Genomic DNA, 13,984 nt, shown 5'->3' with positions numbered 1-13,984 from the left:
AAATGTATAAGTGATTGATATTTTAGATTGATATTTTCTCAATCCAAACCTTCTTTGCAGTATTTACCTTTGATGTTACTGTCACTGTTGTATTGCGAGCCGGTGGCCAAAAATGGGCTTTAAATGAAGGAATCCTCTGGATCAGCCCACTGATACTTTAAGGATCAGTGTCTGTGTTCAAACTCTAAATATAAAATTCTTTGTTGAACTAATTGGCAGATGACTAAAGTTTTTCTTAATGTGATTTGAAGTAAATTTTAAACATTTGCAAGTCTCAGCATCAGCCACCATTTAGTAAATGTTCTTACTTGGTTCAAAGTTGACCCTGATACTCCCCAATACGCAGAGATATATGTGACGTAATGAAGAAAATGGCATTATGCAGTTGTAGAATGTAGATTGATTAATTGTGGGATCTTTCTTGTTTTAATGAGTCTTTTTGTAATTGTCTTGTTTTCACCCAAAGTATACTTTTCTTATGTAAGATCTACTTCTTGCACTATTCCATCTGAGATTATCAATCCCACTACACAAATTCCTACCCCATATTTTGCACATCCCATGTTCCATTACCAATCCCTACTGTAAAACTAGAGAAGCTATTTGGTGCAATACAAACCCAGATGATGTATCAATATGTAGTAATTATTTTATTGCTGACAGATGAATGGATGTACACAAGTACCAGTGGCCTGGGATGTTAATTAATGTTTCCATAGCCATGCAATGTGATCTTAAAAGATACTGCTATACAAACTTTATTTTCCACCTGTTTTGTTTACCTTAATGAAGCAGGAAAAGAACAGACTCTGAATTTTGACAATAGCATTAAATTGTTTTTATCATAAATATATTAACATTATTTACTGTTTAAATGCAGGTGGGAAAAGTTTTGCTGTTAGGGTTTTCCTAGAATTTCTGTTTTTCTTGCAGCAAGATGCCTACCTCTACTGAGGCTCAACTAGGCCTACTGCTCTTTTGCTTCTCCAACATATGATCACTGAGGCCAGAAAGTTGATCAGTAAACACTAATTTTGGATCAATATCATTACATGTGAGCTATCTGGCTGTAGGTCAAAACGTAATCTTGTTGTGTGTATCGTGTGCCTGACTACCCTTGTATATGTGTCACTATGGTTGTCATTTCAACATGGAGGTGGCCTGGCTCTGTAACCCTCAGCCCTCTGTTGAAAAACCTGGTGCTAATCATCAGTTGTATATTTTCTTTATCATGTGTTTTTATACTGTCCATTACAGATACAAACATTTGTCTGTGATTGGACCAATAAAGAGTTTTTGAAATAACCAGGCTGCAATATGATTCATGGTAAGCACCTACTATCAGGTCACTGTAAGTGATGTTTTCTTTTCTCTGGTAAATTACTGGCATTGCGAGTCCTCAACCCAAGCCCATCTATTTTACATGAGTAATGATACAAAATTACATTTATTTCACTGATACCAAAGATTAATCTAAAAAGGGGTCACATAGGTGTTCAAGGAATTAAAACTGCAACTCTTGTTTTGCTTTCATGTGAAACACTTCATCACGTAAAGTCCTCGAAACAACCTGAAATAGAACATTCACTCTTTACAAGATCTGCACACAAGTTCTGTCTTATGTTCAGGGCCACTAATGCAGTTTTGGGGTAATAGTGAAGTCTTTATTTACATAAATGAAAAGCAGGAGAAATGGCTGCATACAAAGTAACTTCCCTTTTGTAGAGGATCTAAGATGCACCAGTTCACTTATATTTCCTGATATCCATTTTACCATGCAGTAAAAGCCAATTCATATTAGAAAATTTGAATTATACTTAAATGGAGTATTTGTGAACTCAAACAGCAGTATTTTCACTTTTGATTTATACATTGACTTTATAATGTGGCTTCTATGACACATTTGCCTCTTGGTTGATGAGTGGGTTAAGATCCAGCTTTGTCTTCTCTAAAGCTGCAGTTTTGGCCCTCCTTGATGGACGCACCACAGGAACCGCCTCTGGAACATTTTCTCCATCACTGTTGCCAAATCAAAAAGGAGCAACACATCCGAAATATAAGAAATGCAAATGTTAAAATAGTGACTGCATACATGTGCAAAGAAAATTCCTAAGTTTTTTGTGCAAAGACAGGAATAACAAACACCTCTCCTCTGATGACTCTGCTCGGCTCGGCTTTCTGCCTCCTTTAGCTGTGCAGGCTTTCCTCTGACCTGTGCACACAAACACTCAGGTTACCTCACAGTGCTGAGTCAACTCCTTCACTCATAGATAAAAAGAGCTAGAAATATACACAGGCACTATGAACAATTCGAGTTTTGGATGAGGAAACAGAATCCGCATTACCTCTTTTTACCCTCTTGGCAGATTTAACTGGATCATCTGGTGCAGTCTCTGGAAACAGATAGATGATAAATGTATATTTTTGCCATTATATTCTACATGAGCAGTACACTTTTCTTGAGTGAAGTAGGATTAAGCATGTTTTATTCTAAAAAGACAATCCTTTGACAAGTCGTCACAAAGGTGTGTAATGTACATGCAAGTTAGACACAGGCACTGAGAAGGTAACATATGTTAGGTTTCTTGGCTGGACATCAGATAGGATCCTATATAGATTGCCTCCAAGTATGTATACCATCTGCATTGACATCCAGTGGCTGGAGTGCGCTGGCGCTGAGGAGCTCAGCATGTTCTTTTGAGTTTGCTAGCTGATGAATCATCTTCTCCAGAGCACGGAGACATACACGATCCTTCACCACCTGATGAAGAGAAAAAAAAAGAAATTAGACATCTAAAAGTAAATAGAGGTTCATAAAGCTGAATCCAGGTGATTATTCCTCGTGTCAATTTTCAAGCAAGATTCTTTAATTGGGAAGATTTCTTTTATGAATATTACTGGACTTGGCCAAATAAAAGAGGATTCAAAGTTGTTACCTAAAACCTAAAGAAGGGCATCTTCACTATATTTGGACATCTTAACAAAAAAGCTTAGGAAAGTAGACTGCACATTAATCAAATGAAAATAATCATCAGCTGCAGTATTATACAGTCTGAGAAGCTGTGTGTTTTACTGTATATCTGTTGATACCTGAACAAGCTGCTGCAGCAGCATGTGCAGGTCTTTCCTCACAGTCTCATCTCTGCTAAGCTCCAGGTTGCTTAGAGTCTTGGCATAGAGACGAACCTCCGGAGCTGTTGGGTCCTTCAACATCTCCCCACACATACGCACTGCCAAATAGTCATGGACACACACCTCCTAAAGATGCAGAAATCCAACAAAGATGATTAGTACTCCCTAAAGATTTGCTTCCCTTCTATAGAGAAAATGTAAATTAAAACTACCTTCTCTAACATGAATTGAAGATTTGAAAAGAACAATTTGCAGACATGAGGTGCAGAAGAAGTTAAAATGATTTGCCCCAGCGGATGTTTCCTACCTCTGTGTTAGTTGGAGCTTTAATAAGCGCACTTGGTCGCGTCAGCTCCACAAGCAGCTCGACCACATTGTTAATATCCACCTCAGCTAGAGGAGAAGTTGCTGGGGCATTAATCAAAGTCCGAACAGTTGGCAGAAAACTCTCCTCTACCACCTCTTGGTGAACCCTAATAAAAACAAGGGCCAACTCCATATTAGTGGAAATGCAAAATTAATCACTTTATTGAGACATGTAATCATACTAATGACCGAAAGATGGGAAACACTGTGCGTAGTAATAACCTTATAAACTATATAATGTGTTGCTTGTATATAAGAACATGTGTGACCTGCTCTCGCGGGCATAGAGCTGAAAGAAGACACCGAGGCAGTGTCGTAGGCGAGTATCATCCTCTGTAACAGGGTTGTACCATAGCAACACCAGACGGGACAGCATCTTAGCACTGGAGATTCGGCCAGTGTACATAAGTTTAGCAAGGCCTTCCGCTGTCTCTGTACGCAGTTCAGACACCTGCAAATGTTAAACAAACAGGTAATTTACTAAAACTGTCCCCAGCTATTATTCAATTTATGAAAAGTACTTCAATTTATGAAATACTTGTTTCACTGACAATCTCACCTCACTGTCCAGGAGTTCCGACAGCATTACAAGGATACTCTGTGCAGTGTCTTCTGGGACATCTTCCTTCTCCTCAGCCACAGGAGCATCGTCTTCCTGACCATCAGTTGAGTGGCTGGGTGGGGCTGTCTGCGTGGCAGCTGTTTCAGAGAGCAGCTGGAAGCCGAACAGCAGCAGCAGGTCGATGATGGCCCGAAGGGCACTGATACGAATCTTTACCTCATCCAGCTGGGAAATCTGAAGACACACACACACACACACAACATTTTTAGAGCCATCAACAGACAATAAATGTGTTTTTTCAGATTAGTGAACAAAGTTTTAATATATTTCTTTTCACTTAGTTCTAATAGTTTTTAGCCATGTGAGTTATTTTTGCAATTAGCTACAATTACACAGAAAGTTCTCAGATCCATGAATTATCTTGAGGGTTGCAACTCTAGTAACAGCAGTTTTTTTGTTTTTTTTTAAATCCATCCATCTATTAACTATTCCAAGGATCACATTTATCTTCATTTAAGTAACATAAGATTCACAAAGGTAGGTACCACTTGGCTTCAACTGTAAATACTTTTGTAATTTAGTTAAACTGTTTAACATGTAAATAAATGGAAGTAAATTAATTTTAGGTGAATGAAAAGTCATGTAAAAATGTACCTGTAGCAGCAGAACCATGTGGGTTTTGGCCAGCTCCTTGCTGTGCAGAGTGCATGTTCCCAGACACACAACAGCCATGTTGCGAACAGCCGGGTGAGCATTTGCTATACTGGGCAGGATCTAAATGAGATAAGAGAAAAAAATAAATGTGACGCTAAAAACGTTTTACCGCCTTACTTCCTGTATTTTTGTTGGTGTAGAGTTTAGAAGTAAACAACTACATATTTTAAACAACTAGAAAAAAGTAACCAGTAGATTTTGTATTTTGTCTTGGATAAATTCTCCACATAGTCTGATGTCATCTGTTCTATTTTTGGTTTGAGTAAAGAGTAAGATATATTTAAACTTTCATGTCTCATGTGACAGTGAAAGATCCAGTCTTCAGTCAGAAACTATGTTACAGTTGCTAAAATAAAAGGAATGAACAACAGATACACTGTTCAATGATACTTAAAAAGCTACTGTCAAAAGTATTATCCTGGTTATAGCTGGGCATGGTGCTGACTAATTATATTAAGAAACTTAGTTTTGATTATGGTGATTTCTAAATAATCTAATAGAGTTTGTGTATTGAACATGTATAGTAACATTATTGAAAAGATTGATGGGTTATATGTGGATTTGTACCAGTGAGGACATTAAGGCGCTTATGGTTGGACAAATTCTTGTTTTGATGTTCATTTGCTTCAGAAGTTCAGCACACATCGTCAGACACCTCAAAAGAGTCTCAGGGTCATTCTGAAATATACAAAAACACACAGTTAAGACCTTTCCTTTTTTTGTAACGTAATGTTAAATGACACGTAAATACATAAGGCCGAGTTTTCTGTGCGATTATGTACCTTCTCGGTGCGGGTCTCCTTTTCAGCCGGCTGGCTGCTCTCTGTGATTTCCTGGAGGATCTGGTTTCTGTGGTTCTCGAGCTCTGTGATTGAGTCCTTCAGCTCTGCTGCACGGCTGAACTCCTGAGCAGTTATACATTCCTCTAGGGCTTGTTTAGCCTCAAAAATACGGACCTTAACCTCTGCTATCTGGTTAGGAGGAGTGAAGAAAAGAGCAGTGGGGACATAAACAGAAGAGGGCAGAGTCATTGCTTAGCTGAAATAGACTCCAGATGATTGTCTTCCTCCACTAACAGAACAACCAACAACAGCTGGGGCTCTGGACCACCTTACAACCCTGTACAGGCTACTTTGTCTTTACTTGCTTAAAAAAAGAAAAATAAAGAAAAGACAGAGCAGGCACACAGAATGTATGTAGGCTGAACACCTGGGCCAGGATTGACTTCCTTGGGTTGTTTAACCTCCAAGAATGATAAAACTGACATTCAGTGGTTATCGAAAAATGGACATGCTAAGATGTAGCTATCACAACTCTGATACCCTCGGAATGTATTTGTTTTGCCAATTCACAACCAGTTTTACTTAGTAATAAGAACACTGATAAAAAGAAAACTAACAGACGTGGTGCCACCATGCAAAGACCAGATTGGCATATGTGATTTGCACCTACCACTCTACTTCTTAACGCAGGTTTTGTCTCAATATACAATCTGTTCATTGGGGACCTTTGTGGGATTTTCTCTTAGTTGGAAGCGTACCAACAATTTAGTCTATGTGTATATACTGTTGGAAATTAAATTTTTTGTGGTCTATTAATATTCCTCTTGTTTGTACCTTGATCATTTCTGTTCAGGTCAATTTAATTAGTTAGTTTTGTAAAATGCTTTTGTTGAACCACGATCCAAAAACATGTCTGATTTTCATCAGCTAATTTTTAGTACATTTTTGATTTATTATTATTTGTCAGTTTCAAGTTATTTTAGTGAGCATTGTGGGTTTTCTCTTTCTTTAATGGAAGGACACCAACAATTTTTTCCTCGTGTATGAATTTAAGGTGTTTGAAGGTCAACTTTTGTAAATTATATAACATACTGTATATACAGAGTGGATTTAAAGGAATAATACCCATGGTATTATTCCTTTCCTTTTTACAAAGTTTCCTTTGTAAATGTACTTTAGTAAAACTATTTACAGTATAAATGTATTAAGATCTTTCTGGGGTCATCCTGTGACTTTGAAATAATTTAAACTTTTCTAATAAATAAAAGCTACCGATATGCTAAAATGTATGGATGTTTTCATCCCACTCAAAAAGAAGAAGAGCTACTGGAGGGATTACAGAAATTCCCTCTGGGTCTTTTAATTGCCACAGTGTTAGCTACCTGGATCTGCTGCCGCCGGCTCTCATTCTCATCCAGTGGCTGACTGGCTTCCATAATGGGCTCCCTCACATCTGAGATGATTTCTGCCACCTATGCAACATAAAGCCAGCTTATTCAGACATCAATCCTGTGGTAATGATACCCCCTCGAATTAAAAATCTGGTTAATTTTGTGATATCTTACACAGAAGACCAAGTAGAACAGGACAGTGTATTTCATAAATTTGTCAACAGAAACACCATCCCCCCCCAAACAGTCTGGAAACAATGATAAATAACATTTTCACTTCTGCTTAATTGATTTGACAAAAATAATTAATTAAAGACAATAAAATAGGATTTTACCTTGACTGTGGAAAATAAGATCTGTTTTAATGAACATTAAATTGCCAGCAGGAAATGTTAAGATTTAAATGTAAAATGTGACTCACAGTCTGTATACGTCTGTGGTCGTCAGGGATGAGGGTGAGGAGTTTCTCAGTAAGCAGGGAGACAAGGGAGGAGGGGGTCTGTGGAAGAGCCAACATCTCCTGCAGAACAGCCAACACATGCTTCCTACAAAGACATGCAACATAACGATTGAGCCCCTAAACAAGCCGCTGATACTATCTGCCAAACAGGACAAAACCTAGTGTGGTTACCCTGAAAGGTACTGTACTTGTTACTGTGTGTGTAAACATTGTACCGCACGTGTGCCGAGTTCTACTTGCTTTCACGTTGTCTGTGGTCTTTACAAACATTATCTTATAATCAGTCCACGTAAAAAGGAGGCAGCGAGGGAAATGGTGATGTCGGCATTTCCTCTAACCAGTGATCAAACTATCAGCACCAGTTATCTCCAAGAAGGCATTGTTATGTGTGGTTTTAAGAGAAGATAGAAAATAGTTTCTTTAAAAATATCACTCGGTCCTGTGCCAAATTACAATGAGTATTTTTCACTATTCTTGTCCTTTTATGGACAAATGTTTCCAGCCAGTCCTTCCTTCTCTTATCTCCCAACTTCCAAAAAAAATAAATAAAAAAACAATATTAAGTGTCTATGCAAAGAAACACAAAACACTATGTTTAACATCTACCCACCAGTGCCTCCCTCAAAAGCTCTACTCTTAAAAGCTAAATAAATGGATAACCATCTATTCTTTTCTCATTTATAAGTTAAAGTCATTTCTGTTGTTTATTTCTCTGTACCTGCCACCCTCCTCATTGGTGTCCAGACATCCGGTGAGATGGATTAGCTGTTGGGAGATGAACTCTTTCGTCATGACCAACTCCAGCTGGTTAAAGTCAGCCCTCTGCTCCTCTGATAGCACAGGAACTGCCTTCAGATATCTAGACCAGGCAGAGTCAAAAGTCAAACAATAGGTCTCAGAGACCAGTCAGGAGTATAAGAGCTTAAGAGAAGCAACATTTCTATTAAAAGGCCCTGGGGCATATACTTATAACTCAAATGTTTATAACTCATAAGCAGACTATTTAACTGGATCATAGAGGTTTCTGAAGTATCTGGCCTTGATCTCATAAATAAAAACAGGAGCACTGACCATCAACAGAACGTTTACCAACTTGTCTGCCTGCTGTTTGATGAGCACAGAGTGTACCTTGGGTTAAAGACCTGTATTACTAAAAACAGCTGGCTGTGGCTAAAAATTACATTGTGAAAGACAAGAGTTAATATTTGTGCTATATTAACTGCAAGAAGAAATCCTTTATGGAGCCTGTTTCTACTGATCAGTTCCTTGATCCACAATGCACTCTGCATCATAATGTAGCTGACAGCAAGAAAACTAAAAATGTAATCCAATGAGTTTCTGTGTCTTTCCTCACCCACAGAGGTAGTCAGCAAATATGGCAGCATCTGGCAACACTTGCTCCAGCATTTCATCACCTTCATCTCCTTTAGCCTTTATGAACTCACACAGAGCTCTCCAGTAAAGCACATTCTCACAAGTGAGAGAGTCCACTGGGATCAGCTTTCTGTAAATTAAAAAAAGAAAGACCATGCTTAATCTTTAATCTCATAAATGATATAATTAATTCACATGTGAGAACCAGAGTCTGAGAGTGTACCTGTTGTCAAGTTGTAGTCTGTTATGCAGCAGTTCCTCAGTAGGGGTGCCTTTGAAGATGGCTTTCAGTGTGTCAAGAGCTGTTTGGGCGCAGTTCTCTACATCCAACCTGTGTAGCAGCTCGATGACATTACCATCTAGCCGAAGTAGCCAGGCTGGCAGCAGACGTGAGCAAACAACTTCCTTCACTGCTTCTTAAATATGTAAAACACAGACAGACGGAGAAATTACCAGGACAAACCAACAAAGCACAATAAAACCAAGGGCTAGAACAATTAGTTGTCAGACAGAAAAATTAAACAGCAACTAATTTTTACATTTATGAATCTCAGTCTTCAAGCGAAAATGAAGTAGAAATGCAATGGTTCCTACTTCTCCAGTTTGAGAATTTTGCACTTTTTTCAGATTTATATCTTTTTAAAAGTACCATCTATAGGTTTTGGACTAAAAAGATATTTAAAAAAATCTCAGAATATTGAAAAACTGTTTTACAAAACCTTTTTCTGACCCTACAAAGACTAAAAAAGAAATCACTTACCTGAGGTATCGTGGAGGCCCTGCTGTAGCAGACTAACCCTCTGTGCAATGGTCAGAGCTTTAATGTGGACCTTGTCAGCCAAAACCTTAAACAGAGAACAAAAATAGTTTTTGTTAAGAAGCATTCCATTATATTAAAAAAAAAGTTTAGTTTATACAAATTCTTTTGACGGCCTGCATGGCTACCTGATAGGCTAACTTGCGCACATTCTCTTTAATGTCCCGTGTGCGTTTGAGAACTTTGGGAAGAGTCCGAGGGGACATTGCAATGCAGGAGAGAACAGCACGTCGCACCTCAGCATTAGCATCATTTTCCAAAATCAACATGTATGCTGGAAATAGCAATGAAATTGATCATTAGACAGAGAACCAATGACAAAATGAAATATGCACAAAAATACAAATCAAGTCACACAAGACAGAGGGTACTTAGCAGTGACTAAGATTAAATCTGGAATAAAAGGCCATGAAGTCAACAGGAATACCATATCCTCCTATTAGTCCCTTTCACACACGTTAACTTGAATGCAGCACAACAGATTTGGGTAAACTATTTTAAAAATTATCCTGAGCATGTAGTTTTTAACTGCTTATAAAATTTAATTTTTTATGGATTTCATAATGAAATGTGAAGAAAATAAGATGGGAAAAATAAGACAAAAAACAAACCATTGATGGTGGGACAGTCGGGGTCTTGGGGTTGCTGCAGGCGCGTCATGGCCAAAGCAGCCTGAATCCTCACGTTGGGGAACTTGTCAGTGACACGGACCAGCATGGCTTGGTGGATACGATCGAAGAGATCGTCATCTATCTGGGCATCCTCTGCCATGCTGCCCAGTAGCTTGTTGATCAGCTGGCATACTCGGAAACGCACTGCATGGCTATTAGCTTTATGAGACTGAGAAGACAGAAAGGAGGAAATACAATAGTCAGTTTGGGCAGATATATGTGAATAAAGCAAGACAAAAAAACAAAAACAAAAAAAAAAATGGATGATTCAACTATTCAACTACCACAGGAAAGCTTAAGATGGAGTCCAAACAAATGAGACAGATGAGAAAGCAAAAAAGTTGATTAAAGCAGAAGACACATAAATGATATAGGTTTCTGTGTATTAAGAAAATCTGAAATTTAACTCAGGACAATTACTGTGATTATTTCTTAGAAATGTTGCAAATTATAAATATTTTCCAAGTCTTTGTAATTGATTATTACACATAGAACAAAACTGTCTCAATAATTAAAACATATATCCATGCATTCATGTAAAACCTTTTATACCTCCAACAGGAAGTTGAAGATAAAACTCAGAAATGGATGATCATCCTCTGTGTCTTCCTCCTCCTCATCCTCTTGCTGCTCCCCCTCTTCTGATTTAGGTGGAGACTGAAAACTTGTGGCAAACCTTGCAACAAACTCAATGACATTTTCAACTGTAGGTTCACGCTTGTAGACGATCATGGCATACTTCAGGTAGTGGGCAAACTCTTCTTGGAACAGTGTCTTGTCTTCAAGCTGAAGGAGAGGATAGAAATGTCATCAAAAAGCATCAACACAGGATACAAACCAGGACTTCTTCTTTAAATCCATTTGTTTCTTTATTTCTTGCCCTGTATTTGTTTTCTATACAGTTGTACTGTATTAAGTAGAATTTACGTAATATGATTTTATCATAAAGATTAGATTGTTCATTCTTTTACAAGAACCAAATTAGAGGAATCTTGTATATTAATAAGGAAATTGCAAATAGGCTTAAATTGGGCTAATAGCTAACTGCAAATTCTCAAAGCTAAGAAACAAACAAAAAATGATGAAAACATATTGTTTTCTTGAAAATTAGTAATTAATTAAATAATGAGAATAAAATAAATGTTGCATTTTTTATAAAGGATGATGGAGCTAGCAAACCTTTTGTGATAAAAAAAAAGTATTCATTGTACGACAAAAAAAAATAAATGGAGTTAGGACTAGTTACTACTGCCCAGAACTGACCTTGTTGTAGCGGCTCTTCAGGCTCGCTACAAGCTTTGCCTTGTTGTTGTGGCCCTTCTGAGCGCGCTGGAACGCCTCTTTGATATCGAGTTCATTGTCTGCGGTCATCCTTCCTTCACAAAACAAATAATAAAAATAAAATAAAACAATGAGCCTCTCAAACCGAAGCTTTCCACCCTGGAACTTCCAGGAGTATCTGCAACTAAAACTAAAGGTAACTAACGACAGCCTGTTTGTCTCTAGTGCCTCATTAGCAGTCAACAGTTAGCTAAAAGCCCCACCTCGGTCCAACTCCCACTGCAACAAGAGCAAAAAAATAGCGTAAGGTAACTACGACAACAACTGTCCTTAGAGACATTATAGAATCCTTCATTACAGGAAAAACAGTTACTATATTACTAATGCAAAAAGAAACATTATTAACTAATATACCTTCTTCTCGGCTTTCTTTCAACAACACTGCCGCCTGTTTTCAAATTCAACTCCCGGCTGCTATCGCGAGAACTGGGTTGCGTCACTTTGATCTACGTAATGACGTTTTTAAATTCCACGTATTGGTGCCATGACTTTGGGCCGTCAGCTTAATGCTAGAAACAAACGTAATAGAACTAAAAAAAACAAGTAATGAGTTAATCATTAATCAACGGGAACCTAATTTTTAACTAACTGATAAGTGATTACTCCAGTTAGTATTTTAAAAGAAAACGTGCCAAACATTCGGTGGTAATAGCCTCTTGTGTAATTTTAGCCTGATTTTTTTTCTTTTCCTTTTTTTTTATTTTGTTTAACTTTTTGTAGTTTGTTCGCACAAAACCAGAAAATAGGGATGGGCTTTTTTAACGAATTTCTAACATTTTTAAAAATCAAATTAATTACAAAGTAATTGATAATTCAAAGAACATTTTATTATATTTGTTTTCGCAACTGGGAAAAAAATATAAAATGCAAATTGATTTGCTGATTTTATTTAATTTGGGCATTATTTATTTTTTATTTTTTTGTCCTTTTCGCTTATCCCATGAGTTAAGGGTCGCCACAGCAGATCATTGTCCGCATGTCGATATGGCACAGTTTTATTTGTTTGTTTGTTTGGGGGTTTTTTTACACTGGATGCCCTTCGTGACGCTACCCTCCCCAATTTTTTCTACCGGGTTTGAACCGGCACTGCAGAGCTGTGGATGGGGGTTCAGTGTCTTGCCCAGAGACACTTCGACAGATAGCCCAGACCAGGGATCGAACCACTGACCCTGTGGTCAGTGGACGAATAATAATACTAAAATTATAGATTTCATTTATTTGTACAGATAAAAACGACAGCCCATTGGCGTTCCCTGTTAAGTAAAATTCAGGAAAAGGTTTTAACACTGGAGTATTAGAACAACCTAACATTTGACCTCACAACTTTCCCAACAATATAGAATTTATGTTTGCTTTGCATTTCTGTGATTTATCATTTAAAAACAAAAATTGGGTTGAATAAAATAATGCCAAATATCCTTATATTGCTTGTTCCACATCCAAGACTGCAGCTGCCAGACAGCTGTGACGGGGTCAAAGTACACAGCTTCCCATAGGACTGGCCAGAGCAGCATTTCAGCAAGTAAACAGGGTTCCTCCTTTTATGGCAACAGTCATCACTGACAGTACACTGTCCATTCTCTGCTTTAGACCTGTGTGCATGTGGGTGAGGAAATATCTAAGAGGTGAATTATAATATTAAATATTTATGCTTTTTGATGGAGTCTCAAAGTACATACTTTGAGACCCATCTCCAGTACATTTCAAACACCTACTATGTCATATGAAAGATGTGAAAAAAACACATCCACCAAATAAGAAATACAATATGCACTTTAATAAAAGCTTGCAGCCTCATGTAATAACAACATTCTTGGCATATTCCATCCTTGGTGAAAAGCCTGCCACCAACCTCCTTAATGCTGCCCTGCTTTATCAGTCTCTCTCCAAGAACTTTGTGTCTTGTGCCTGTCTTTGTATTTTCAAAGGCAATTAATCCTACAAACGAGCATGGCAGTGCAGACTTTTGGTCAGCCTCTGACACTTTGATGGCTGTATAAAAATGATGGTAGTAGGTGTGTTAAAAAGAGATGCCTAAAGCCTACCAACTCCAAATACCTGCATTGTGTATGTATTGATTTACACCCTTGCCATAGAAAATCTGAAGAAAATTTGACCTGCCATGCAAATTCTCCTGGGTGAACTGCATACTTGGTGGAAACATGTGTTCATTTTGTATGTTAGACATTGCATCTATCAAAGCTGTCATAGGGCTAGAGGTGGGGAACACCCTGGGCAGTCTATCTCAGGCCCTGGATATTTCTGAATATACTTTTAACCTTTTACATCTAAAATATGTCTCTAAATTCCAGACTTCATGGAAAAAAAGTAGCAAATTGTTAGAGTAGCCCTTTAATGTTAGCAAATGAATTGT

General features: G+C 37.8%; 1 protein-coding gene across 3 annotated transcripts; it reads right to left on the bottom strand.

Moving 5' to 3' along the window:
• Window positions 1–1,642: 1,642 nt before the first annotated feature.
• Window positions 1,643–12,037, bottom strand: ncapg (non-SMC condensin I complex, subunit G). 3 transcript variants are annotated; one of them, XM_067496936.1, is made up of 22 exons: window positions 11,965–12,037; window positions 11,533–11,645; window positions 10,822–11,055; window positions 10,210–10,438; window positions 9,727–9,872; window positions 9,542–9,626; window positions 9,005–9,197; window positions 8,762–8,911; window positions 8,126–8,266; window positions 7,369–7,492; window positions 6,939–7,028; window positions 5,557–5,745; window positions 5,342–5,452; window positions 4,715–4,834; window positions 4,058–4,294; window positions 3,768–3,949; window positions 3,440–3,605; window positions 3,091–3,258; window positions 2,638–2,761; window positions 2,346–2,393; window positions 2,146–2,212; window positions 1,643–2,019 (listed from the first exon to the last, which is right to left on the bottom strand). In XM_067496936.1, exons 2-22 carry the CDS (start codon window positions 11,638–11,640, stop codon window positions 1,893–1,895), a joined length of 3,039 nt encoding a protein of 1,012 aa, XP_067353037.1. In that variant the 5' UTR covers window positions 11,641–11,645; window positions 11,965–12,037; the 3' UTR covers window positions 1,643–1,892. The 3 variants fall into 3 exon arrangements, with proteins under 3 accessions (XP_067353037.1, XP_067353038.1, XP_067353040.1); XM_067496937.1 differs by having other exon boundaries at window positions 11,533–11,641; window positions 11,965–12,020; XM_067496939.1 differs by lacking the exon at window positions 11,965–12,037 and adding an exon at window positions 11,814–11,828.
• Between the last annotated feature and the right edge of the window lie 1,947 nt (window positions 12,038–13,984).

Source organism: Channa argus, chromosome 3 (assembly GCF_033026475.1).
Source record: "Channa argus isolate prfri chromosome 3, Channa argus male v1.0, whole genome shotgun sequence".
NCBI classification, from domain to species: Eukaryota; Metazoa; Chordata; class Actinopteri; order Anabantiformes; family Channidae; genus Channa; species Channa argus.
This window is presented reverse-complemented; position numbering and strand designations above follow the sequence as displayed.

What these genes read in the sequence shown, in the direction of transcription:
- ncapg (XM_067496936.1), bottom strand. Translation starts at nt 11,640, where the DNA reads ATGACCGCAGACAATGAACTCGATATCAAAGAGGCGTTCCAGCGCGCT. An exon ending in ACCACAGACGTATACAGACT is followed by an intron (nt 7,029 to 7,368) that starts GTGAGTCACATT and finishes TATGTTGCATAG; the next exon opens with GTGGCAGAAATCATCTCAGA. An exon ending in AGGAGACCCGCACCGAGAAG is followed by an intron (nt 5,453 to 5,556) that starts GTACATAATCGC and finishes TGTATATTTCAG; the next exon opens with AATGACCCTGAGACTCTTTT.